This window comes from Loxodonta africana, chromosome 7 (genome assembly GCF_030014295.1).
Source record: "Loxodonta africana isolate mLoxAfr1 chromosome 7, mLoxAfr1.hap2, whole genome shotgun sequence".
In the NCBI taxonomy this organism is placed as follows: domain Eukaryota; kingdom Metazoa; phylum Chordata; class Mammalia; order Proboscidea; family Elephantidae; genus Loxodonta; species Loxodonta africana.
In genome coordinates, this window is record NC_087348.1 from 25,705,683 (window position 1) to 25,732,563 (window position 26,881).

General features: G+C 36.3%; 1 protein-coding gene across 1 annotated transcript; it reads right to left on the reverse strand.

The window, feature by feature from the left end:
- Window positions 1-11,405: 11,405 nt before the first annotated feature.
- LOC135231657 (olfactory receptor 8J3-like) lies at window positions 11,406-13,838 on the reverse strand. Its single transcript, XM_064288081.1, has one exon. It carries the CDS (start codon window positions 13,462-13,464, stop codon window positions 12,517-12,519), a length of 948 nt encoding a protein of 315 aa, XP_064144151.1. The 5' UTR covers window positions 13,465-13,838; the 3' UTR covers window positions 11,406-12,516.
- Between the last annotated feature and the right edge of the window lie 13,043 nt (window positions 13,839-26,881).

Here is a 26,881-nt window from a genome sequence, read left to right on the forward strand (position 1 = left end):
TCCTTGCATACCTGGTATAAAACTCAGTCATGGTGAATTATTTTTTTGGTTTGTTGTTGAATTCTATTGGCTAGAATTTTGTTGAGGATTTTTGTGTCTAAATTCATAAGGGATATTGGTCTGTGATTTTCTTTTTTTGTGGTGTCTTTGCCTGGTTTTCGTATCAGGGTTATGGTGGCTTCATAGAATGAGTTTGGGAGTATTCCGTCCTTTTCTATTCTCTGAAATACCTTTAGTAGTAGTGGTGTTAGAAAGTTTGGTAGAACTCTGCAGTAAAGCTGTCCAGACCAGGGTTCTTTTTTGTTGGGAGTTTTTTGATCACCTTTTCAATCTCTTCTTTTGTTTTGGGCTTATTTAGTTGTTCTAACTCTGCTTGCGTTAGTTTTGGTAAGTAGCGTGTTTTTAGAATTTCATCCATTTCTTCTAGATTTTCAAATTTGTTAGAGTACAATTTTTGTAGTAATCCAATATGATTCTTTTAATTTCATTTGGGTCGATCGTAATATCACCCATATCATTTCTTATTCACGTTATTTGCTTCCTCTCCTGTTTTCCTTTTGTCATTTTGAATAATGGTTTATCAATTTTGTTAATTTTTTCAAAGAACCAGCTTTTGGTCTCATTAACTCTTTCAATTTTTTTTTTTCTGATTATTTCATTTAATTCTGCTCTGATTTTTATTGTTTTCTGCTGCTGCCTGAGGGTTTCTTTTGTTGCTCCCTTTCTATTTGTTCAAGTTGTAGGGGTAATTCTTTGATTTTGACCCTTTCTTCTTTTTGTCTGTGTGCATTTATTGGTATAAATTGACCCATGAGCACTGCTTTCACTGTGTCCCAAAGGTTCTGATAGTAAGTGTTTTCATTCTCATTGGATTCTATGAATTTCTTTATTCCATCCTTTATGTCATCTATAACCTGGTCTTTTTTTGAGCAGGGAGTTGTTCAGTTTCCAAGTGTTTGATTTCTTTTCCCTGCTTTTTCTGTTATTGATTTCTATATTTATGGCCTTATGGTCAGGGAAGATGCTTTGTAATATTTTGGTGTTTTGGATTCTGCTAAGGCTTGATTTATGACCTCATATGTGGTCTATTCTAGAGAATGTTCCATGTTCACTAGAAAAGAAAGTATACTTGCCTGCTGTTGGGTGTAGTGTTCTGTGTATGTCTGTGAGGTCAAGTTGGTTTACTGTGGCATTTAGATCTTCCGTGTCTTTATTGAGCTTCTTGCTGGATGTTCTCTCCTTCCCTGAAAGTGGTGTGTTGAAATGTCCTACTGTTATTGTGGAGCTGTCTATTTCACTTTTCAATGCTGTTAGAGTTTGTCTTTGGTACCTTGCAGCCCTATTGTTGGGTGCATAAATATTTAATATGGTTACATCCTCCTAGTATATTGTCCCTTTAATGATTATATAGTGTCCTTCCTTTTCCTTTGTGGTGGATTTAACTTTGAAGTCTGTTTTTCAGAAATTAATATTGCCATTCCTGCTCCTTTTTGATTGTTGTCTGCTTGATGTATGTTTTTGTTTTTCCATCCTTTGAGTTTTTGTTTGTGTCTCTAAGGTGTGTCTCTTGTAGGCAGCATATAGACGGATCATGTTTTTTTAATCCATTCGGCCACTCTCTGTCTGTTTATTAGTGCATTTAGTCCATTTACATTTGGGATAATTATGAGTTTAAAAAAAATTTTTTTTATGAGTTTAGTGCTGTCATTTTGATGTCTTTTTGTGTGTATTGTTGACAGTTTCTTTTTCCCACTTAATTTTTTGTGCCATTAGTTTATATATTGTCTTTTCCTCTTATGCATTGCAGTTCATTTTGTTTCTGCTGAGTCTCTATTTTTTTCTTGTAATTTTATTTTGATAAGTAGGATTGTTAGTCTCCTTTGTGGTTAACTTAATATTTATCCCTATTTTTCTAAGTTTAAAACTAACTTTTATTTCTTTATATGGCCTTGTCTTCCTCTACATATGAAGACCTATGACTACATTTCTTAGGCCCTATTTTTTGTTTTAAGGTTGTATTCTTTTACATAATATCATTGCTGGTTCCTCGTTTTGAGTGTTTTGTTGTCTTGATTTACTTTTGTGATTTCCATATTAGGGTTGACTTCTGATCGCTCTGTCCAGTGTTCTAGTCCTGGGTTGATGTCCAATACTCTGATTTTCTAACCAGAGAACTCTATTTCTTCTAGTTTTGGTGTGTTTTCTACAAATTCCCTAAACTTCTGTTTATCTGAAAATATCCTAATTTCACCTTCATTTTTAAGAGACAATTTTACTGGATATATGATTCTTTGCCAGCATTTTTTTTTTCCTTCAATGCTTTATATAAGTCATCCCACTGCCTTCTTGCTTTCATGGTTTCTGCTGAGTAGTCCAAGCTTATTGATTCTCCTTTGTAGGTGACTTTTCATTTATCTCTAGCTGCTTTTAAAATTCTCTCTTGATCTTTGGTTTTGGCACGTTTGATTATAATATGTTTTAGTGACTTTCTTTTAAGATCTGCATTATGTGGAATTTGATGAGCATATTGGGTAGATATTTTTTCATCTTTCACAATATCAGGGATGTTTTCTGCCAACAAATCTTCAACAATTCTCTCTGTTACCCCTCCCAGTTGTGGTACTCCAATTACTCAGAGGTTATTGAGAGAATTACTGTAATTCTTAAGTCCCTTCTTTCAATGTGTGAAATTTCATTATAAGTTAAGATCACAAAAAATCCAGAAATACATTTTATTATATCATAAACAGTTATTTAATGATCTACTAGTTGCATTAATTGTAAATATATATAGATAGATAGATAATGAAGGAATATTTTTGTTGTTTTTGTTGCCCTTTGTTTTTGGCTTATGCAGGACATTTTCTCATTTTCATGAAGACTTATTTTCTATTCATTATGAATTTCTTCAGGGCTTCTTTCATCTCTTTGTTCCGGAGGCTGTAGATCAAGGGGTTCAACATGGTAATGATTACTGTGTAGAAGACAGAGACCATATTGTTTATGTCAAGGGAATGATTTGAGCTGGGCTGTGTGTAGATAAAGATCAGTGTTCCATAGAAAATGGTGACTGCCAGCATATGAGAACCATACTTGGAGAAGGCCTTGCATTTGTCCTCAATAGAGCACCTCCTCAGGGTGGCAGAAATAATGAACATGTAGGAAACAAATACAAGGAGAAGGAAAGGAAGGAATGTGAAGCCGTTGTTGTTGTTAGGTCCTCTTGAGTCAGTTCCAACTCATAGCATCCCTATATACAAAAGAAAGAAACACTGCCTGGTCCTGTGTCATTCTCACAATTGTTGTTATACTTGAGCCCATTGTAGCAGCCACTGTGTCAATCCATCTTATTGAGGGGCTTTCTCTTTTTCACTGCCCCTCTACTTTACCAAGGATGATGTCCATCTCCAAGAACTGATCCCTCCTGATAAAATGTCCAGAGTATGTGAGACTTGGTCTCTCCATCCTTGTTTCTGTGGAGCATTCTTATTGTACTTCTTCCGAGACAGATTTGTTTGTTCCTTTGGTAGTCCATGGTATATTCAATATTCTTCACCAACACCAAAGTTCAAAGGTGTCTGCTCTTTCTTGGCCTTCCTTATTCAGTTTCCAGCTTTCACATGCATATGAGGTCATTGAAAACACCGTGGCTTGGGTCAAGCATACCTTAGTCTTCAAGGTGACATCTGCTTTTTAGCATTTTAAAGATGTCTTTTGCAGCAGATTTTCCCATTGCAATGCTTTTGATTTCTTGTTTGCTGCTTCCGTGGATTTTGATTGTGGATTCAAGTGAAATTAAATCCTTGACAAGTTTAATCTTTTCTCCATTTACCATGATGTTGCTTATTGGTCTAGTTGTGAGAATTTTTGTTTTCTTTATGTTGAGGTGTAATCTGTACTGAAGACTGTGATCTTTGATCTTCATCAGTAAGTGCTTCACATTCTCTTGGTTTTCAGCAAGCAAGATTGTGCCATCTGCATAACACAGGTTGTTAACGAGTCTTCCTCCAATACTGATGTCACATTTTTCTTCAAAATTAGGTTAATATAAATTCTAAAAATGGAAAACTGCACGGAAGATACAATGACAAATGCTTTTTAGACATTTATTTACCTTATTTCATACTCACTAATACCTCATCATTAAGATAAAATTATTACTATGTTGAAGAAGCAAAATCTCAAAGCTGGTAAGTAGATGAAGCAAGGTCAGACATCTAGTCTTCAGTAAAGCTGATATACACATTCATGGTTTTCTGACTCAGGAGTACAGCATTTCTTACCATTTTGCTCTCAATATATCCTCTTTAATCTGCTGTTGTATAGTTATATTTTTTCTACATTTTGCTTGATATAATGATGAAATGCACATTTTCCAAGGTGTAAATTATAGGATTGAAAGCAATATGTATATTCAGGTTTTTATAAATATATTTCTAGATTGAAATAGAACTGTTTCCAATGGATTTGTTTCAGTTATTGTTGCTTCAGTTACTTCTCTACTATTTATTTAAAAATCACAACCATTTTATTTAGTATGATATAGCAGATATAGAATTAAGGATTCTTACTATCGAAACACATATGGACAGACTCTTCTCTCTAAATATCATTTATTTATATATAAAAATTTAGAAAATCTTTCTGAAGAAAACTTAGACATTTCTTTATAACTCTTGAAAGTAGCCACTAATTAAAAGTGTATACATTAAATATGAGGAAAAAATTCACTAAACTCTCTTCTGTACTACAACTTGTCTCAAAAAAGGTTGTAGATTATGATTTCTTATTTTAATTAACATGTCTATTGAACAATTACTACATAGTAAGTAACAATTTTCAAAGAATATAAATTTTATTTTATCCCAAGTAAATGTGTCAAATTTCCTCATGGAACCCTGAAAAAGATGATTTTTTTTTTTGTGTTTCATGTCCAACGTGTAACTGAAGGAAACTTGAACATTTAAGACCAGAAACGCCAAGGTGCTAAAAAATGCTGATTAAAAATTGCTAAATTTAATTTGCGATCTAGTAATAACTCATTCCATGGCACAGTTTTTTGTTTTTTTGTTTTTTTTAATGACTTACAGGCACATTTTAAGAAACCCCACTCTAAACTAGCCAAATCTTCATAAACACAAACTCAATTACCACTTCCTATAACCATCTCCTAGCAAGCTCTCCCATCCTCCATGAAATCTTCTTCACTGTTTTTCTGACACAAAGTGTAGTTACCTTTTTTTACACTTAGGATCAATACCAAGGTTTTTACTGCACTTATAAAAAAAAAAAAAAAAAAAAGTTTTTTTTTTTTTTATCTATTAAGAGAAAACATAAAACTCTGTTTATTCTCCCTTATCCTTACAGATAGATAATGAAATTTCTGTTAAAATCATTAAATATATTTATATCTACAAGGAATTTATTATCCTTTGGGTAAAGTTATATGATGCTTGCCTTTTTTCCCAACAGAACGTCTAGTATGAAGGAATGCATTTAGTAGATATGCTTTTCTTTCATGCTGTGTTATAATCTTATGCCACATTCTGTCCATACATTGTGATTCACTGCACATACAAGTATATTAAGGTATTTTATGTTATTACAATAATGGAGATCTTTTGTTAAAGGAGTTAGAATGGTATAGTGTAAGAAATAGGAAAATGAAGTCTAAGTTCAGATCCCAGAGTGGCGCAAATTGTTTGAGCTCAGCTACTAACCTAAAGGTTGGCAGGTTAAACCCACCTATTTTTTTTTTTTTTTTTTTTGGTGCCATGGAAAAAAAGCCCTGACAATCTACTTTTGTAGAGATTACAGCCAAGAAAAGCCAATGGAGAAGTTCTACTCTGTAACACATGGGGTTGTCAGGATTTGGGATAGACTCGATGGCAACGAGTTTGGTTTTGGGGTTTAAAGTTTGAGTTCTGATGGTGTCATGTGTTAGTAATTAAGTAGCCTTTGTCATATTATTCAATCTTCCTTAGCTTGTTTGCTGGAATAGAAAATTAAAAGAAGTCCTTCATGCACAGTTAGGCTGAGAATTACAGACTGTAAACTACACTTAATTTGCAAATTGTGAAATGTCATACTGATGTCCTATACTCTCTTCTGCAAACTTTTCATTTTGCTTCATAGATCAAAGAGAAACTTGAGGAAATAGCATAAGTAGGACAAGATGCATTGGTGCGAAAAAATCTCATTTGGAATGAGCAATATGTATTAAAAAAAACTCACGTTTCAAATCTTTGTTGTGAATTAAAGAAAGAAGATTGTAGTAGAAAGACCTTGATTAATAGTGTGCTTTAGGAATTGAATTTGTTTCTAGCACTTTCTAACTATTTTAATCCTAGACCTTGATGAGTTATATATTCAGTTTCTCAGTCTCTCCATCTATAAAATGAGCGAGTACATACGGTAAAGGGTTGTTGTGAGGAGTAAAAGAATATTACTTATACACATCACATATCAATACATGTAAATATTAAGCTAGAATAAGCATATTAAAGACAGCTTGCCTCCCTGATACAAGGAAAGCTATGTCTACAAGAGAGTCAAAGCAACCATGATTCAAATTAATTGGTATCTAGTGTAGATAGGGGTATGCTCAAGGTCATACTTTGGCTCTCTAAGGACTTGTTCTAATTTTCTTCAGTTTTAACTTGAACTTGCGTATGAGCCATTCATGGTCTGTTCACATTTGGTCCCTGGCCTTGTTCTGACTGATGATATTGAGCTTTTCCATCATCTCTTTCCCCAGATGTAGATGATTCAATTTCTGTATATTCTATCTGAAGAGGTCCATGCATATAGTTGCTGTTTATGTTGTTGACAAAAAGTATTTGCAATGAAAAAGTCCTTGATCTTGAAAAATTCTATCATTTGATTTCCAACATCATTTCTATCACCAAGGCCATATTTTTAAAATACCAATCCTTATGTACTGTTTCCACCTTTCACATTCCAATAACCAGTAATTATCAATTTCTTCTGATTGCATGTTTGATCAATTTCAGACTCCAGAAGCTGGTAAAAATCTTCAGTTTCTTCATATTTGGCCTTAATGGTTGGTGTACAAATTTGAATAATAGCCATATTAACTTGACTGCCTTGCAGGCATATGGATATTATCCTATCCTTCATGCTTGCTTTTGCTTTTGACAGCATCATATTTCAGGATAGATCTTGAAATGTCCTTTTTGTTGATGAATGCAATGCCATTCCTCTTCAAGTTTTTGTTCCCAGCATAGTAGACCATATGTTTTGTCAACTCAAAATAGCCAATATCAGTGCATTTCAGCTCAGTAATGCCTAGGATATTGATGTTTATGTGTTCCATTTCATTTTGATGATTTCCCAATTTTCTAGCTTCATACTTCCTACATTCCATGTTCTGAATGTTAACGGGCATTTGCTGCTGTTTCTTCTCATTTTGAGTCATGTCACATCAACAAGTGAAGGTCCTTAAAGCTTGACTCCATCCTTGTCATTAAAGTTGACTCTACTTTGAGGAGGCAGCTCTTTCCCAGTTGTCTTTTGAATACTTTCCAACCTGATGGGCTCATCTTCTGGCAATATATCAGACAATGATCTGCTGCTATTCATAAAGCTTTCACTGGCTAATTCTTTTCAGAAGTAGACCGCCAGATCCTTCTTCCTAGTCTCTGTTAGTATGGAAGCTGAGCTGAAACCTGTCCGCCATAGATGACCTTGCTGGTTTTTGAATACTGGTGGCATAGCTTCCAGCATCACAGCAACTCAGAAGACCCCACAGTGCATGTTGAACACTAATGACCAAAGACCAGATGAGTTGTGGAATGAGATCAAGTACATCACACATGAAGAAAGCAAGAGGTAATTAAAAAGCTAGGAAAGGCAGAAAAGACCAAAATGGATATCAGAAGAGACTCTGAAACTTGCTCTTGAATGTCAAGTAGCTAAAGGGAAAGGGAAAAATGATGAAGTAAAAGAGTTGAACAGAAGATTTCAAAGGGCAGCTAGACAAGACAAAGTATTATAATGACATGTGCAAGGACCTGGAAATAGAAAACCGAAAGGGGAGAATATACTCGGCATTTCTCAAGTTGAAAAAACTGAAGAAAATTCAAACCTAGAATTTCAATATTGAAGGATTCTAGTGGGAAAATATTAAACAACACAGAAAGCATCGAAAGAAAATGTAAGGAATACACAAAGTCACTATACTAAAAATAATTGGTCAACATTCAACCATTTCAGAAGGTAGCATATGGTCAGGAACCGATGGTCCTGAAGGAAGAAGTTCAAGCTGCACTAAAGGCATTGGCAAAAAACAAGACTCTCAGAATTGATGGAATATCAACTGGGATGTTTCAACAAACAGAAGCAGCCCTAAAAGTGCTCACTCATCTATGCTAAGAAATTTAGAAGACAGATACCTGGCCATCCAACTGGAAGAGATCCATATTTATGCCTAATCCCAAGAAAGTTGATCCAACCAAATGTGGAAATTATCGAACAATATCATTAATATTACACACAAGTAAAATGTTGCTGAAGATCAAAAGTGGCTGCAGCAGTATATATACAGGGAACTGCCAGAAACTCAAGCCAGATTCAGACGAGGGCATGGAACCAGAGATATAAATGCAGATGTCTGATGAATCCTGGCTGAAAGCAGAGAATACCAGAAAGATGTTTACCTGTGTTTTATTGACTATGCAAGGGCATTTGACTGTGTGAATCATAACAAATTATGGATAATATTGCAAAGAATGGGAATTCGAGAACACTTAACTGTGCTCATGAGGAATCTGTACATAGATTAAGGGGCAGTCATTCCAACAAAGCAAGGGGATACTGCATGGATTAAAGTAAGGAAAGGTGTGTGTCAGTGTTGTGTCTTTCACCATAAGTATTCAATCTCTATGGTAAGAAAATAATATGAGAAGCTGGACTATATGAAGAAGAACAGGACATGAGGATTGGAGGAAAACTCTTTAACAATCTTCATTATGCAGATGACACAACCTTGCTTGCTGAATGTGAAGAGGCCTTGAAGCACTTACTGATGAAGATCAAAGACTGCAGCCTTCAGTATGAATTACATATTAAAATAAAGAGAACAAAACCCCTCACAACTGGACCAATAAGCATCATAATAAATGGAGAAAAGATTGAACTTGTCAACGTTTCATTTTTCTTGGATCCACAGTCAACACCCATGGAAACAGCAGTCAAGAAATCAAAAGACACATTGCATTGAGCAAATCTGCTGCAAAAGACCTCTTTAACGTGTTGAAAAACAGAGATGTCACCTTGAAGAATAAGGTGCACCTGACCCAAGTTATAGTGTTTTCAATCACCTCATATGCATGTGAAAGCTGAACAACGAATAAGGAAGACTGAAGAAAAACTGATGCCTTTGAATTGTGGTGTTGGTAAAGAATACCATGGACTGCCAAAGAATGAACATAACTGTCATGGAAGATGTACAACCAAAATGCTCCTTAGAAGCAAGAATGGTAAGATTACGTCTCACATACTTTGTACATGTTATCAGAAGGGATCAGTCCCTGGAGAAGGATGTCATGCTTGGTAAAGTAGAGGGCCAGGAAAAATTACTAAGACCCTCTGCCAGATGGATTGACATAGTGGCATAACAACAAGCATAACAACAATCGTGAGGATGGAACATGACTGGGCAGTGTTTCATTCTGTTGTACATAGGGTTGCTATGAGTTGGAGCTGACTCAGTGGCACCTGACAACAAAAACACTGAAGGTAGAACTCTAACATTGAGAAACCTGGCCCTTACCATCTGCCATTCACTTAATCATTAAATTTCATCACACTTGTATACTGGTTTCAGAATTGTTAACCTGTACCCTCGTGAGAAACAACTTTATAAACTAGAATACAAGATTATACGCAATTACTTTTGCATTTAGTCTGAACACATTCCTCTCATTTCCGAGATTACATTGGTCAGCAACTTTTCACCCACCCAATTCAGTAAGATTGGCCCATTTATAATCCAGTGAGATTGCCTTGTCATATTCTGCATTCCATTTTGAGATCCCCTGACCTCCTAAATGACTTATTTTAAAGTTTGCATTTGTTGAAGTTTATCCTTTATGCTATAAAATTCTGTGGGTTTTGCCAAATGCATAGTATCATGTATCCATCATGAAAGTATCATGCAGAATAGATTCACTGCCCTAAAACATCCATTTGGCTTCACATATTTGACCTTTCCCTTCCACTATCCATGGCAAAACTGATTAATTTATTATCTCTATAATTTTGGCATTTCCAGAATGTCATGTGATTGGAATCACAGAGTATGTACCCTTTTCAGTGTGGCTTCTTTCACTTATCAATATACATTTAAGACCTGCCCATGTCTTTGAATGGTTTGGTAGCTCTTTTTTTTTTTTTTTAGTCACTGAATAGTATTCCATTTATGGATGTGTCACAGTTGATTATTCATTCACCTGTTGAAGGACATCTAGATTGCTTCTAGTGTTTTCACAAGTATGAATAAAGCTACTATAAATATTAGCATACAGGTTCTTGTGTGGACATAGTTTTCAAATCAGTTGAGTAAATACCTAAGAGTGTGATTGTTGGACCGTATGGTAAGATTATGTTCAGATTTTAGAGAATCTGCCAATTTGTCTTCCAAACATGCTGCACCAATGTGTATTCCTGCTAGCAATGAATGATTGTTTCTGTGGCTCCATATCCTCACCAGTAATTGATATTGTCAGTTTTTTTTTTAATTTTAAACATTCTAATAGGTGTAAAATCAAATATTTAATGCTTTAAAATAAATTTTTATCACAAGACACAACATTCAGGAAAAATATGAAAACAAATATAGCATGTAGAAATTATAACATTGGTTAAGTTGGGTTCTCCATCCAGGAACCTAAAGACAAAAATTTTTGCAAAAGCAATTTATCAGGATTTTTTCCCACTAAACAATCATGAGGATGGTTAAGAGGCGAGGCTGGAAAGGAAAATAGTCCATGCTGGTTGCAGGATCAAAGCCCTTTCAAGGGTAAATTTGATTACATCCTAGAGGGGAGAAAGGCAGTACTTGCAGGATGATTCCGTGAAGAACTTGGCAAATCTCACCAAAGTGAGAGAATTTACTTTTCCCTGTTTTACAACTTACTATAAAATTAGAATGAGTGAGTCAGCATGTCTTTGGCATAAAAATAGTTATATAGATCAGTGGAACTGAATTTAGACACAAGAAATAAAGCTTTATAAAAAAAAAAAAAAAAGCTTTATATTTAGGGGCAATTTCTTTTTGACAAAAACGCCAAGGAAATTCTATGGGGAATTTTTAGTCTTTTGCATCAGCTGGCCCTGTGACAACTGTATATTTGTATGTGAAAAAAAAGACTTAGACCCTGGCCTTCACTTTACAGACAAATGTAATAAAAAAATATCATAGACATAAACATTAAGTATTTAAGCTACAAAACTTCTAGAAGTAAACACAGGAAAAAAAATTTTAATTGTGCTTTATATGAATGTTTGCAGAGTAAATTAGCTTCTCATTAAACAATTAATATACATATTGTTTTGTAAAATTGGTTGCCAACCCCAGGACATGTCAGCACTCATAAGAGAAAATTTTTATGACTCAGTTTAGGCAAAGGTTCTATTGATATAATATCAGAAATGCCTCATATTAAAAAAAAAATGAACATTATCAGTAATACTTTGGTTTGCAAAAGATACCACTTAGAAAATGGGAAGTCACAGAGTGGGAGAAAGAATTTGCAAATCATGTATCTGATAAAGGCATGGTATCCAGAATATATAAAGATTTATAACTTGGTAACAAGAAGGCAAGTAGCCCAATTTAAAAAAGAGTAAAATATTTGAGTAGATATTTTACCAAAGAAGATATGCAAATAACTAACGAAACACCTAAAATGATGAACAAAATCATTAGCCACTGAGAAAATACAAATTCAAACCAGAACAGGTATTAGTACACACACACTCAAATGGCTCTTATCAAAACAAATGACAACGCCTGAATGGCAAGTATGTGAAGACACTGGAACTCTCATATAAGCTGGGGAAAAATTTCAGAAAATTTTAAGGCATATTCATAAGAGGATTAGTATAGACTTACCAATTGTCCCAGCAATTCAGCATCTGGGTATCTATCCAAGGGAAATGAAAAATTATATAATCACATGAGAGTGCTACTCAAAGGTTCAGAGCAGCAATATTTGTAATTGCTAAAAATTGGAAGTGATCCAACTGCTGACCAAATAGTAAGTAAATAGATGACCTGTCGTATACCCATTACAATTAAAAAGGAGCAAAATTCTGATACATGTTACAGCATTAATGAAATGCACATACACACACACACACAAAATTATGAGTGAAAGAAACCAGACACAAACTACTACCTGCTATATGATTCAACTTATATGAAAACTCCCATTACACTAATAACCTACAGCCTACATTAACCATCTTATCATTTACTAAAATAGACTAAAATTACATTGGTTTAAAGGAATAGCATGGGTTTGACAGGAATCTCTTGAAGGCAGCTATCACATCCTTATTCCTCAAGCTGTAGATCATAGGATTCAGCATAGGGATCACCAGTGTATAGAACACCGAAGCCATTTTATCAGAATCTAATGAATGGTGAGTTTTAGGCTGCAAATACATGAATAGCAGTGTTCCATAGAACATTGTGACCGCCATCACATGTGAGGCACAGGTGGAGAAGGCTTTTTTCCTTCCTTCTGATGAATGTATCCTGAGAATTGACAAGATAATGTTGAAATAGGATACTGTAACTATAGTTACAGAGAAAATCAAATTCATAGCTGCAGAAATAAAGGCTACTGTATCTGGAAAGTAAGTATCAGAGCAGGACAATGCTAACAGTGGAACAGTGTCACAGTAGAAATGGTTGATGATATTGGAAGAACAATAAGACATAGAGAATACAGAAGAAGCAATCACAATAGCTGTGGAAAAGCCATAGCTGTATGCAATGGATACCAGCAAAAGGCAGACCTGTCGAGATACTACCACCATATAGAGCAGTGGGTTACAAATGGCCACATAGCGGTCATAGGCCATCACAGCTAGCATGAAAACCTCAGCTACAATGAAAAACAAGAACCCACCCATTTGGGTGGCACATTCATAATAAAAGGTATTTTTCTTCTTTACTAAGAAATTGATTAGCATTTTAGGGGCAATGACGGTAGAATTGCCGAAATTAATGATAGCCAAATGTCGGAGGAAAAAATACATGGGGGTTTGAAGTCGAGAGTCCACACTGGTGAGGGTGATAATGCCCAGGTTCCCTACCACGGTCATCCCATAGATCACCAGGAAGACAAAGAAAAGGGGGACCTGGAGCTCTGGACGGTCTGAGACTCCCATGAGAATGAACTCCATCACCCCAGTGAGATTTTCAGGAGCCATATAAGAGTTTGAAATTCATCTGTTTGGAGAATAAACAGAAAAGGGGTTAAAACTTTAAGGAATTATTTTCTAGATGGCAAAGATAATTCCTTGGGTGAGATTTTCTTGAATTCTGTATTATTCTAAATCAGTTATTGAACCCAAGCCTCAAGTTATGATAAAAAATGTATGTATTCTTTCAACTTTACTCTTCCATGAACTATAATCTTATTCTTAGCCTATACTTTTTCTCAATCATTTGGGACAGAGAAAGTATATGTATGGTAAATTAAATAAATGATCCGACGTCATGCACCGTTTTGAAGAAGTGTACTTCCTCACAATATTATTAAAACTTGAATATTTTACTTACTTGCTGTCATGGGTTGAATTGTGCCCCCCCAAAATATGTCAGTTTGGCTAGGTCATGATTCCTTTGTATGGTTCTCTACCATTTTATCATCTGGTGTGATTTCCCTAAGTGTTTTAAATCCTATCACTATGATGTAATAACAGGGACTAGCAGCAGTTATACTGATGAGGTCTACAAGATTAGATAGTGTGTTAAGCCAGCCTCTTTTGAAATATAAAAGAGAGGATTGAACAGAGACAAATGGGAACCTCATACCACCAAGAAAGCAGCGCTGGGAGCAGAGCGCTTCCTTTGGACCTGAGGTTCTTGCACTGAGATGCCCCCAGACCAAGGAAAGACTGACAACAAAGACCTTCCTCCAGAGCCAACAGGGAGAGGAAGCCTTCTCCAGGAGCTGATTCCCTGAATTTGGACTTGTAGTGCACTAGACTAGATAGTGAGAGAATAAATTTCTCTTGGTTAAAGTCATCCACTTGTGGTATTTCTGTTGTATCAGCACTAGATGACTAAGACACTTGCAAACATTTGAAATCATGATCGATAGCTTAAGTCTCCCAACTGCATAGAAGAAAAGTTTGAGAAATTTTTTGTCCCAAGTAATTTAATGGCTGTTTGTGATTTTTAATCTAAGTTTTCCTGTTGTTTGTTAAGAATAGACAATCCTAGCCACTACCCAGACCCATTCTCTGCAGTCTATCCTGTTATAACTTCTATTAGATTTATGTTGATCTTGCTAATTCTGTCGTGCATAGGCGTTAATTTTTTTTCTCATTTTTTAATTTCATTACCTTTGTCATGGATTGAGTTGTGTCCCGACAAAAATGTGTTATCAGTTGGGCTCAGCCATGATTCCCAGTATTGTGTGATTTTCCTGTATCTTGTAAATCCTGCCTCTATGATGTTAATGAGGGAGGATGGATGGAAGTTGTAGTAGTGAGGCAGGACTCAATCTACAGGATTAGATGTAAATTAATTCTGAAGTGAGAAAGACAGAAAAAGCCATGTGAAGGGATCAAAGAAATAAGACCAAAAAACAAAACAAAACAAAAAATCCTCATACTTTAAGTACCTGATAACTGTTTCTTAAACCTGACATCATTCTTTCACTTAATTTATTTGAAACACCTTCATGTATTTATCAAATATTTGTTGAGTTTCTACTCTGTGACAGGCAATGTTCAAGATGTAGATAAATTACTTGTTCCCCACCTCACAGACCTTTCATTCCAATATTGAGCAACAGACATAAAGCTGGCAAGGAAATATATAAACAGGACAATGGAAGACTATGATAGTGCAATAAGTTAATTAAACAAGAAGATATACTGTGAGAATCTGTGGCAACTTATGTGTGATACAAAGAGTTTCTGAGAGGGTGACTTTTGAACTGAAATCAAGAATTAGATGGAACCAGCTATATAAGAAATTAGAAAAAAAACATAGGGGTGCATTCTTAAAAATTTTCTGTGGTAGAAAATAATTCTTTTTTTTTTCACGTTGTGGAGATGGTTACATATTTGAAGTGACTGAATTATAATGAGAGAACTGAAAAATTAAAGTAGGATCAGATGATGCAGCGAGGCATTGGTGGTTGAGTGGTAGAATTCTTCCCTTCCATATGGGAGATCACAATTTGACCCCTAGCCAACGATCTCATGCACAGCCACCACCCTTCTGTCACTGGAGGCTTGTGTGGTGTTGTGATGCTGATCAGATTTTAAGGGACCTTCCAAACTAAGATTTTCTAGGAAGAAAGGCCTAGTGATCTACTTCTAAAAAACAGTCAGTAAAAACCAGAGGGATCACAGTGGTTGAAACGCCAACTGATCAGGTACCATTTCCTTCCAAGATGGGGCTACCCCAATGACATCTAACAATAACAACAGATATTTCACAAATAAATAAAAGATTTTACTCTATGTGAATTACAAGCCCTTGTAAAGTTTTAATTTAGAGGAGTAAAGTGATCAGCTTTAAGTTTTAAAAATACAGTGAAACCTGCCAAAGCCAGGACTAAAGGGAATTGCCTTAGTTTTTTGGAAGTTTTGCCTTTGACAGGGTGCTTAGTGTCGTTCTCTATTAAGAATTCTACCCCACTTTACTGTTGAGTTTTTCTTATCTGAGAGGTTTCTGCCTTATACAGGCTCTGACTTTCACAGGCTTTACTATATTCTTTTGGCTGTTACGAAGAGAATGAATTGTAAGATTAAAGAAATGGGGCAAGACATTGCTATAAGATTGTCGGTGAACAGAAGTATTGTCTTGGTTCAAAGTGGGTGAGCTGAAGACAGAAGGAGGTAAATTTGACAGACAGATGGGCGTAAAAACAAGATGCCCTTTTTAACATAATTCATGCACTGAATTATACTAAAGACTATGAAGGAATGAGAGATGGGGGTGGAATAAGAAAGACTTGTGTTTTTGGCTTTTGTAATTGGATGAATGGCCATGGTATATTTTGAATATTAGAAAAACTGGTTGAAGGTGGGGTTGATCAAAATGATAAACATGTTTTGGAAGCCTAGGAGACATTTAAGCAACAGTTTAAGGAAGCTAATATTTAAGTCTGGAGAACATGGGTGTGGTTAGGCTATAGACATTTGAGAAACTTCAATCTAGGTGATTGCCTAAGTTATTTAGTGCTGCCATAACAGAAATACTATAAGTGGATGGCTGTAACATACAGAAATCTATTATTTTCTTACAGTTTAGAAGGCTAGAGGTCCAAATTCAGGGTGTTGGCTCTAGGGGAAGACTTTCTTTCTCTATCAGCTCTGGGGGAAGGAACTTTTCTCTTCATTTTCTGTTTCCTGGTCCCTTGGCGATCTCCCAGTAGCTTGGAATCTCTCTTCCCCCATCTCAGCTTGCTTAACCTCCTATTCGTGATTTGGTAGGTGGTTGACTCAAGGCATACCCTACACTAATCCTGCCTCATTTTTTGTAACAAAGGCAACTCATTCCCAAATTTGATTATAATCACAGGCATAGAGTTTAGGATTTACAACACATATCGTAGGGGGGCATAATTCAGCCCATAACGGTGAGGATATAGTGTTTTTTTGGCTATCTATCTCAAGTTTTGATTTTTGCTATATATATAGCCAAAAATTCCTAGTATGTTCTTTACCAATCTGAAGCCTTTTTCACTGACCATCAACCCTTGATTTTTGAGATTCTAGCATTCCTGTATCATATTTGACAGTGTATGATCCCAAAAGAGCTATAAAACCTGGAAACAAACTTCAGTTAAAAAAACTTTAGTTAAGCATTATATTACTTGATTATATGGAACTCCCAGTGTTTTCCAAAAATTAGATTGAATGGCTCATTTGAAAATATAGGTTTTGGATTTTTAAAGCCCAGTATATATTAATGGGAAACCCTGGTGGCATAGCGGTTAAGAGCTACGGCTGCTAACCGAAAGGTCACCAGTTGAAATCTACCATGCAGTCCTTGGAAACCCTATGGGGCAGTTCTACTCTCTCCTATAGGGTCACTATGAGTCAAAATGGACTCAACAAAACATTTTTTTTAACATATTAATGAAATAAATATTTTCTACCCACCTCTAATGGAAAATCTGCTTCTAGTTTTTAGTGAGCATCACTCCATGACTTCGATAGTCAGAGGTGGTGGGCTCTATAATACTTTGAGACTTTATCTCTGCAGCACAGGCAATGCTCAGATCAACAAATTGTCTTCTATCTCCTTAGGGAAGGGGCCACCAGGGATTTGTACTTAACAAGATCCATGACATAGTAGCCCCAAAGGCAATCCGGGCCTATATTTTTGAAATGAGCTAAACTCCACGGCATCTGAGGGACACTGATTAAAGTCTGTCTCCCAAAGTAGCTCATTTGCATTCAGAGACTGATTATTGCAAATATGGAGCATGATAGGGCTAGGAACCAAAGGTCTAGCAGTCAGATTAAAACATACTATATCTTTATTGAGCCCTGGTAGCACACACAGTGTATAGCTAAGTTGTGAGTGTGGTGTAAACAATGTTTTTGTTTTGCCACTATCTGCAGTTTTTTTTACCCCTCTTTATGTAAAAGAATACAGTTACATAGTCATTAATTTAAGGAATAAGTTAAAGTGGATGATGCAACCTCCAAAAAACAACCTGAGTTTAATAAAAATATTCTTTACTCTTGTAGGTGAGAAAAAGATAGGAAAAAAAAAAGGTGGCTAATCTAGAAGATAGCTGCTGGAGAAGAGTAAAATACAGTATTTAAAAGTGATGCTCTTTTCTTATATTTGAATGTGAAATTTCTGGAGATAGAGATTCATTGTTTTTAATATTGAAGGTTTTAAATGTATTTTTTTTTCCATGTAAGGAGTAATAGAATTATCTAGAAAGAATTGTTACTGAGAAATTTCTCTTCTATGGGCCTTAAGTCTCCTTTACAGCAATACTTCCTTTTTTTTAATCAGAAGATTGTCCACTTGAAACACTGCAGGCCTTAAATTGAAAATTGGAAGTTGAGGTATCTGGCAGGGTGCCATTTATATAAAGTATAAATTCATGTGCAGAGAACAGTAATGTTCATTTTGTAAGGAAAACAAACACAACCAATTTAAATTAAATGGAATGCTTACCCAGCAGTGACAGAAATAACTGGATAAAGGAATAATGATAAAGTGGGACTAAAAAAAAAGGCGGAGGAGGATAAGGGGCATTGCCTGGACCAATAATGAAAATGTGCCATGAACTGAGGAACACAGTCATTCTAAACCTACTGCCTTAGGTACAAAAACAGTTGAAAACATGTACATCTTCATTATTGTAGAAAATCCGCTTCTAGAGATCTATTCTGCAGAAGTAATACAAGTTACTGAAATATATAAATGGAAATCTGCACAAGATTATGCTTCAATATGGTGAAATATCAGAAAAAAATTAACTAAATATCATAGAAATATATTAAACAAATTATAAACATGTACATGTTATATAAAACCCAAAACCAAACCCATTGCCTATTGCTTTTAAAATTTTGTATATATAGATTATATGGAAATTTGGGCAAAAGTTCTGAGAAGCAAAATTAAAATATTACAGAAAAGTCGATGTTACAATGGTTTATTTTCAAACAACTTTATTGCAGTATAATTTGCTGTTGTTTTTGTTAGATGCTTTTGTGTAGATTTCCACTCATAGCAACCCCATGTGATGGAGTAAACTGCCCCATAGGGTTTCCTAGACTGTAATCTTTTTTTGTTGTTGTTGTTATGTACATTTTACTGCGATAATTTTTGTGTGTGGATATGTGTTTTAAGTGAAAGATTTTAGCTCAAGTTAGATTCTCATACAAAAATTTATGCACACATTGTTATATAACCCTAGTTGCTCTCTCTGTAACGTGACAGCACGCTCCCTCTTTCCACCCTGGATTTCCCATGTCCATTCAACCAGCTCCTGTACCTTTCTTACTTCTCATCTCACCTCCAGACAGGAGCTGCCCATTTAATCTCCTGTATCTACTTGGACTGAGAGGCACACTCATCCCTAGTATCATTTTATGTCTTACAGTCCAGTCTAATCTTTGTCCTTTGGGGATGATTTTAGTTCTTGGTTAACAGAGAGCCCAGGAGCCATGTCTTCTGGGGTTCCTCCAGTCTCAGTCAGAACATTAAGTCTGGTCTTTTTACTAGAATTTGAGTTCTGCACCCTAATTTTCTCCTGCTCCATCAGGGTCTCTCTGTTTTATCCCCTGTCAGGGCGGTCATTGGTGGTATCCAGACACCATCTAGTTCTTCCGGTCTCAGGCTGATGAAGTCTTTGGTTTATGTGGCCCTTTCTATCTCTTGGGCTAAGATTTCCCTGTGTCTTTGGTGTTCTTCATTCTTCTTTGTTCCAGGTGGGTTGGGATCTACTGGTGCATCTTAGATGGCCCCTTGCTAGCTTTTAAGACTCCAGATGCCACTCACCAAAGTGGGATGCAGAAAATTTTCTTAATAGATTTTATTATGCCAGTTGATCTAGATGTCCCCTGAAACCATGGTCCCCAAACCCCAGCCCCTGCACTTTGTCCCTTGAAGTGTTTGGTTGTATTCAGGAAACTTCTAAGTTTTTGATTTAGTCCAGTTGTGCTGGCTTCGCCTCTATGGTGTGTTGTCCTTCCCTTCACCTAAGGTAACTTTTGCCTACTATCTAGTTACCGGGTACCTCTCCCCTCCCCATAACCATCAAAAGAATGTTTTCTTCTGTGTTTAAACCTTTTCTTAAGTTTTTATAATAGTGGACTCATGTGATATTTGTCATTTTGTCACTGACTAATTTCACTCAGCATAATGCCTTCCAGATTCATCCATGTTATGAGATGTTTTGCAGATTCATCTGTGTTTTTATCATTGTGTTTGGGTTTAAGTATTCCACTGGGTGAATATACCATAATTTGTTTATCCACTTATCCACCGATGGGCATTTAGGTTGTTTCTATCTTTTTGTTGTGAACAGTGCTGCAATGAACATGGATGTGCATATATCTCTTACTCCTCTAGGATGTATACCAAGGAGTGGGGCTGCTGGATCCTGTGGTAGTATTATTTCTAGCTTTTTAAGGAAAAGCCAAATTGATTTCCAAAGTGGTTATACCATTTTACATTCCCATCAGCAGTGTATAACTGTTCCTGTCTTTCCACAACCTCTCCAATATTTATTATTTTGTGTTTTTGGATTAACGCTAGCCTTGTTAGTGTAAGATGGTATCTCATTGTAGTTTTGTAGTTTTGATTTGCATTTCTCTTTTTAATGGATAATGACTTTGAGGATTTCCTCATGTATCTGATAGTCACCTGAATGTCTTTTTGGTGAAGTAACTGTTCATATTCTTTGCTCATTTTTTAATTGGGTTATTTGTCTTCTTGTTGTTGAAGTTTTGCAGTACCTTGTAGATTTTAGAGTTTATACCTTGAGCAGATATGTTGTTGCCAAAATTTTTTCCCAGCCTTTGGTTTGTCTTTTTACTCTTTTGGTGAAGTCTTTTGATGAGTGTAGCTGATTTTTAGGAGCTTATAGTTATATAGAAACCCTGGTGGTGTAGTGGTTAAGTGCTACGGCTGCTAACCAAAGGGTCAGCAGTTCAAATCCGCCAGGTGCACCTTGGAAACTCTATGGGGCAGTTCTACTCTGTCCTATAGGGTTGCTATGAGTTGGAATCAACTCAACAGCCCTGGGTTTGGTTTTTGGTTTGGTCTAGTTATCTAGTTTCTCTTCTGGTGTTTATGAATTGTTAGGATTGTTTTGTATTCTGTTCATGCTATGTATTATAGCTCCTAGTGTTGTCCTTATTTTTCTTCCATGTTCTTTATCCTTTCAGATTTTATATTTAGGTCTTTGATCCATTTTCAGTTAGCTTTTGTGCATAGTGTGAGGTATGGGTCTTTTTTCATTTTTTTGCAGATGGATATCCAGTTATGCCAGCACCATTTGTTAAAGAGACTGTTTTTCTCCCCAGTTAACAGACTTTGGGCCTTTGTCAAATATCAACTGCCCATAGGTGGATGAATTTATATCTGGATTCTCAATTCTGTTCCATTGGTCTATGTGTATGAGGCTGTTTTGACTGCCATGATGGTATAACAGGCTCTAAAATCAGATAATGTGAGACCTCCCACTTTGTTCTTCTTTTCAGTAATGCTTCATTTATCTAGGGCCTCTTCCACATCCATATGAAGTTGGTGATTTACTTCTCCAACTCATTAAAAAATGTCATTGGGGAGGTGGAGCAAAGATGGTGGAATAGACAGATGCTTCCGGTGAGCCTTCTTTACAACAAAGACCCAAAAAAACAAGTAAAACTAGTACATTTGTGACAAGCTGGGAGCCCTGAGCATCAAAGGCAAGATTAGACAATGAACTGAGGGTCAAGGGGAGGAAGAGACTCTTCAGAAGCTGGGATGAGTTACCAGACCAAATCGTGGGGAGCCCTAAGGCACCATTCCCGGAGCAGTGGTGGTGGCAGCGGTGGGCTGGTACTAACGTTCACCACAGTTTCCTCAGGGAGAATCAGCCAGCCAAATAGCTTATACACACCTCTGGAACCTGAGGGAATGGTGCTCTCGGCAAAAGCTAAGTACTTGCGTATATTTTACTGCGCCCCCCACCCCCAAGCAGGCTTCAGCGGCTGGATCCCTGGGCCTGAGATAGATTCTAGTGAGCACCTAGAGCCATCTGGGGGAAAAGATAATTTGCTAGCTCTATTAACTGGGGGAGCTCAGGACAGAAGTGGCTCCTGTCCAGGCATAAACCATCCATGGACCTTGAGCACCTTTCCCTTCTGCGTGGACCTGTGTGGGCCTATTTCGGGAGAATAGGCCCTTGTTGGGCTGCACCATTTCAGATGTGCGGTGGAGAGGTGGGTGTTTGACCTTTGCCATTGCTTTGCCTATTAAACAAGGTCCTCACTTACCCACATAGGGACCTAAGGACTGGTAGCTCCACTCAGGTCACCCAGCCACCCACAACAGGGGTCCAAAGGTAACTGGTACCTCCCAGTCCTTACAACCAAAAACTTTGGGTGTCCATGGTCCCTCTGCAGAACCCACCCACCAGCATGATCTAGGGAACAGAGATGCATTTTCCTCAGAGACAGTTGGGGGTCGGTTCTCAGGCTCCTGCCTTGTTCAGAGTGTGACCCCCTGCTACAGTCAGATGCCGGTACATATGCCAGTCACCCCTGCCCCTCTAAGTCTGTAGGACAGAGACTGTACCACACACTTGACAGTCACCTACCTGGAAACCTGAGCTGAATTCATGCAAGAAAACCAAAAGGACACCCAGATTGATATACCTGATAACAGCTCTAGCCAGCTGGGGACAGGACAGCAGAGCTCCAAAAGTGAAAATAATTGAGCTAGCTCACTCAAGCAACCCATAGGGGTATACCAAAAACAAAACAAAGCAAGCAGCTACAACACAGTAAGCAAGCATAAACTAATACAGTAACTTATAGATGGCTTGGAGACAACAGTCGATATCAGGTCACGTAAAGAAACAGACCATGATCACCTCAACAGGCTCTCAAAACAAAGAATCCAGGGATCTTTTAGGTGAAAGTGCATTCCTGGAATTACCAGATGAAGAATACAAAAGTTTAATATACAGAACTCTTCAAGACATCAGGGAGGAAATGAGGCAATACATAGAACAAGCCAAGGAACACACAGATAAAGCAATTGAAGAAATTAGAAAGATTATTCAGGAGCATAATGAAAAGTTTAATAAGCTGGAAAAATCCATAGACAGACAACAATCAGAAATTCAGAAGATTAACAATAAAATTACAGAATTAGATAACTCAATAGAAATTCAGAAGAGCAGAACTGAGCAAGTACAAGCTAGAATTTCTGAATTGAAGATAAATCACTTGGCACTAATATATTTGAAGAAAAATCAGATAAAAGAATTAAAAAAAAAATGAAGAAATCTTAAGAATCATGTGGGACTCTATCAAGAGAAATAACCTACGAGTGATTGGAGTACCAGAAGAGGGAGGGATAATAGAAAATACAGAGAAAATTGTTGAGGATTTGTTGGCAGAAAACTGCCGTGATATTGTGAAACGTGAGATGATATCTATCCAAGATGCTCATCGAACTCCACATAAGGTAGATCTTAAAAGAAAGTCACCAAGATATATTATAATCAAGCTTTCCAAAACCAAAGACAAAGACAGAATTATAAGAGCAGCAAGGGATAAATGAAAAGTCACCTACAAAGGAGAGCCAAGAAGAATAAGATTGGACTACTGAGCAGAAACCATGCAGGCAAGAAGGCAATGGGATGACATAATTAAAAAAATTGAAGGAAAAAAAAATGTCTTTCAAGAATCATATATGCATCAAACTCTCTCTTAAATATGAAGGTGAAATTAAGACATTTCCAGATAAACACAAGTTGAGGGAATTCGTAAAAAACAAACCAAAACTACAAGAAATACTAAAGGAGTTCTTTGGTTAGAAAATCAATAATATCATGTATCATCCCAAGACTAGAACACTGCACAGAATAGCCAGACGTCAAACCAGACAGGGAAATCCAAAAAAAACAAAGCAAGATTATTAAAAAAAAAAAAAAAAAGCCCAAAACAGGGTAACAGCAATGTTATTATATAAAAGAAGGCAACATTAAAATAATAAAGAGGGACGAAGAAATGTAATCATACACCTTCCATATGGAGAGGAAGGTACGGTGATACAAAGAAATAAAAGTTAGTTTTAAATTTAGAAAAATAGTGGTAAATAATAAGGTAACTACAAAGGAGACAAACTACCCTACTCATCAAAATAAAATACAAGGGAAAAATACAGACTCAGCAGAAACAAAATCGACAACAACAAATATGAGGAAAGGACAATATATAAAGAAAATCTACTCAGCACATAAAATCAAGTAGGAAAAAGAAACTGCCAACAACACACACAAAAAACACATCAAAATGACAGCACTAAACTTATCAAAAAATAAATAAATAAACTCATAAAAAAAATACCTATCCATAATTACCCCAAATGTAAATGGACTAAATGCACCAATAAAGAGACAGAGAGTGGCAGAATGGATTAAAAAAGAAGATCCGTCTATATGCAGCATACAAGAGACACAGCTTAGACTTAGAGACACAAACAAACTAAAACTCAAAGGATAGAAAAAAATATATCAAGCAAACAACAGTTAAAAAAGAGCAGGAGTGGCAATAGTAATTTCTGACAAAATAGACTTTAAAGTTAAATCCATCAGAAAGGATAAGGAAGGACACTATATAATGATTAAAGGGAGAATACACCAGAAGATATTACCATATTGAATATTTCTGCACCCAATGACAGGGCTGCAAGATACATAAAACAAACTCTGCAGCATTGAAAAGTGAGATAGACAGCTCCAGAGTAATAGCAGGAGACTTCAACACACCACTTTCCGTGAAGGACAGGACATTCAGAAAGAAACCCAATATAGACACGGAAGATCTAAATGCCACGGTCAACCAACGTGGCCTCGTGGACATACACAGAACACTCTACCCAACAGCAACCAGGTGTACTTCCTAGTGCACATGCAACATTCTCTAGGATAGACCACATATTAGGTCACAAAGCAAGCCTTAGCAAAATCCAAAATATCGAAATATTACAAAGCATCTTTTCTGACCATAAGGCCATAAAAGTGGAAATCAATAACAGGAAAAGCATGGAAAAGAAATCAAACACTTGGAAACTGAACAATACCCTGCTGAAAAAAGACTGGATCATAGAAGACATTAAGGATGGAATAAAGAAATTCAGAGAATCCAATGAGAATGAAAACACTTCCTATCAGAACCTTTGGGACACAGCAAAAGCAGTGCTCAGAGGCCAATTTATATCAATAAATGCACACTTCCAAAAAGAAGAAAGGGCCAAAATCAAAGAATTATCCCTACAACTTGAACAAATAGAAAGAGAGCAACAAAGGAAACCCACAGGCACCAGAAGAAAACAAATAATAAAAATTAGAGCTGAACTGAATGAAATAGAAAAACAATTGAAAGAATTAATAAGACCAAAAGCTGGTTTTTTGAAAAAATCAACAAAATTGATAAACCACTGGCCAAACTGACAAAAGAAAAACAGGAGAGGATGCAAATAACACAAATAAGAAATGAGATGGGCAATATTACAACAGACCCAACTGAAATTAAAAGAATGATATCGGATTACTATGAAAAACTATACTCAAATAAGTTTGAAAACCTAGAAGAAATGGATGAATTCCTAGAAACACACTACCTACCTAAACTAACACAAACAGAGGTAGAACAACTAAATAGACCCATAACAAAAGAAGAGATTGAAAAGGTAATCAAAAAACTCCCAACAAAAAAACAGCCCTGGTCCCTACGGCTTCACTGCAGAGTTCTGCAAAACTTTCAGAGAAGAGTTAACACCACTCCAACTAAAGGTATTTCAGAGCATAGAAAGGGACAGAATACTACCAAACTCATTCTATGAAGCCAGCGTATTCCTGTAACCAAAACCAGGTAAAGACACCAGAAGAAAAGAAAATTATAGACCAGTATCCCTCATGACTGTAAATGCAAAAATCCTCAACAAAATTCTAGCCAATAGAATTCAACAACATATCAAAAAAATAATTCACCATGACCAAGTGGGATTCATACCAGGTATGCAGGGATGGTTCAACATTAGAGAAACAATTAATGTAATCCACCACATAAATAAAACAAAACACAAGAACCGCATGATTTTATCAACTGATGCAGAAAAGGTATTTGACAAAGTTCAACACTCATTCATGATAAAAACTCCCAGCAAAATAGGAATAGAAGGAAAATTTCTCAACATAATAAAAGGCATTTATACAAAGCCAACAGCCAACATCACCCTAAATGGAGAGAGCCTGAAAACATTCGAATTGAGATCGGGAACCAGACAAGGATGCCCTTTATCACCGCTCTTATTCGACATTGTGCTGGAAGTCCTAGCCAGAGCAATTAGGCTAGTTAAAGAAATAAAGGGCATCCAGATTGGCAAGGAAGAAGTAAAAGTACCTCTATTTGCAGATGACATGATCTTATACACAGAAAACCCTAAGGAGTCCTCCAGAAAACTACTGAAACTAATAGAAGAGTTCAGCAGAGTATCGGGATACAAGATAAACATACAAAAATCAGTTGGATTCCTCTACACCAACAAAAAGAACATCAGAGAGGAAATCACCAAATCAATGCCATTTACAGTAGCTCCCAAGAAGATAAAATACTTAGGAATAAATCTTACCAGAGTTGTAAAAGACTTATGCAAAGAAAACTGCAGTACACTTCTGCGAGAAACCAAAAGAGACATACCTTGCTCGTGGATAGGAAAACTTAACATTATAAAAATGCCTATTCTACCAAAAGCGGTCTATACATTTAATGCAATTCCGATCCAAATCCCAACGACATTCTTTAAAGAGATGGAGAGACAAATCACCAACTTCATATGGAAGGGAAAGAGGCCCCAGATAAATAAAACATTACTGAAAAAGAAGAACAAAGTGGGAGGCCTTACTTTACC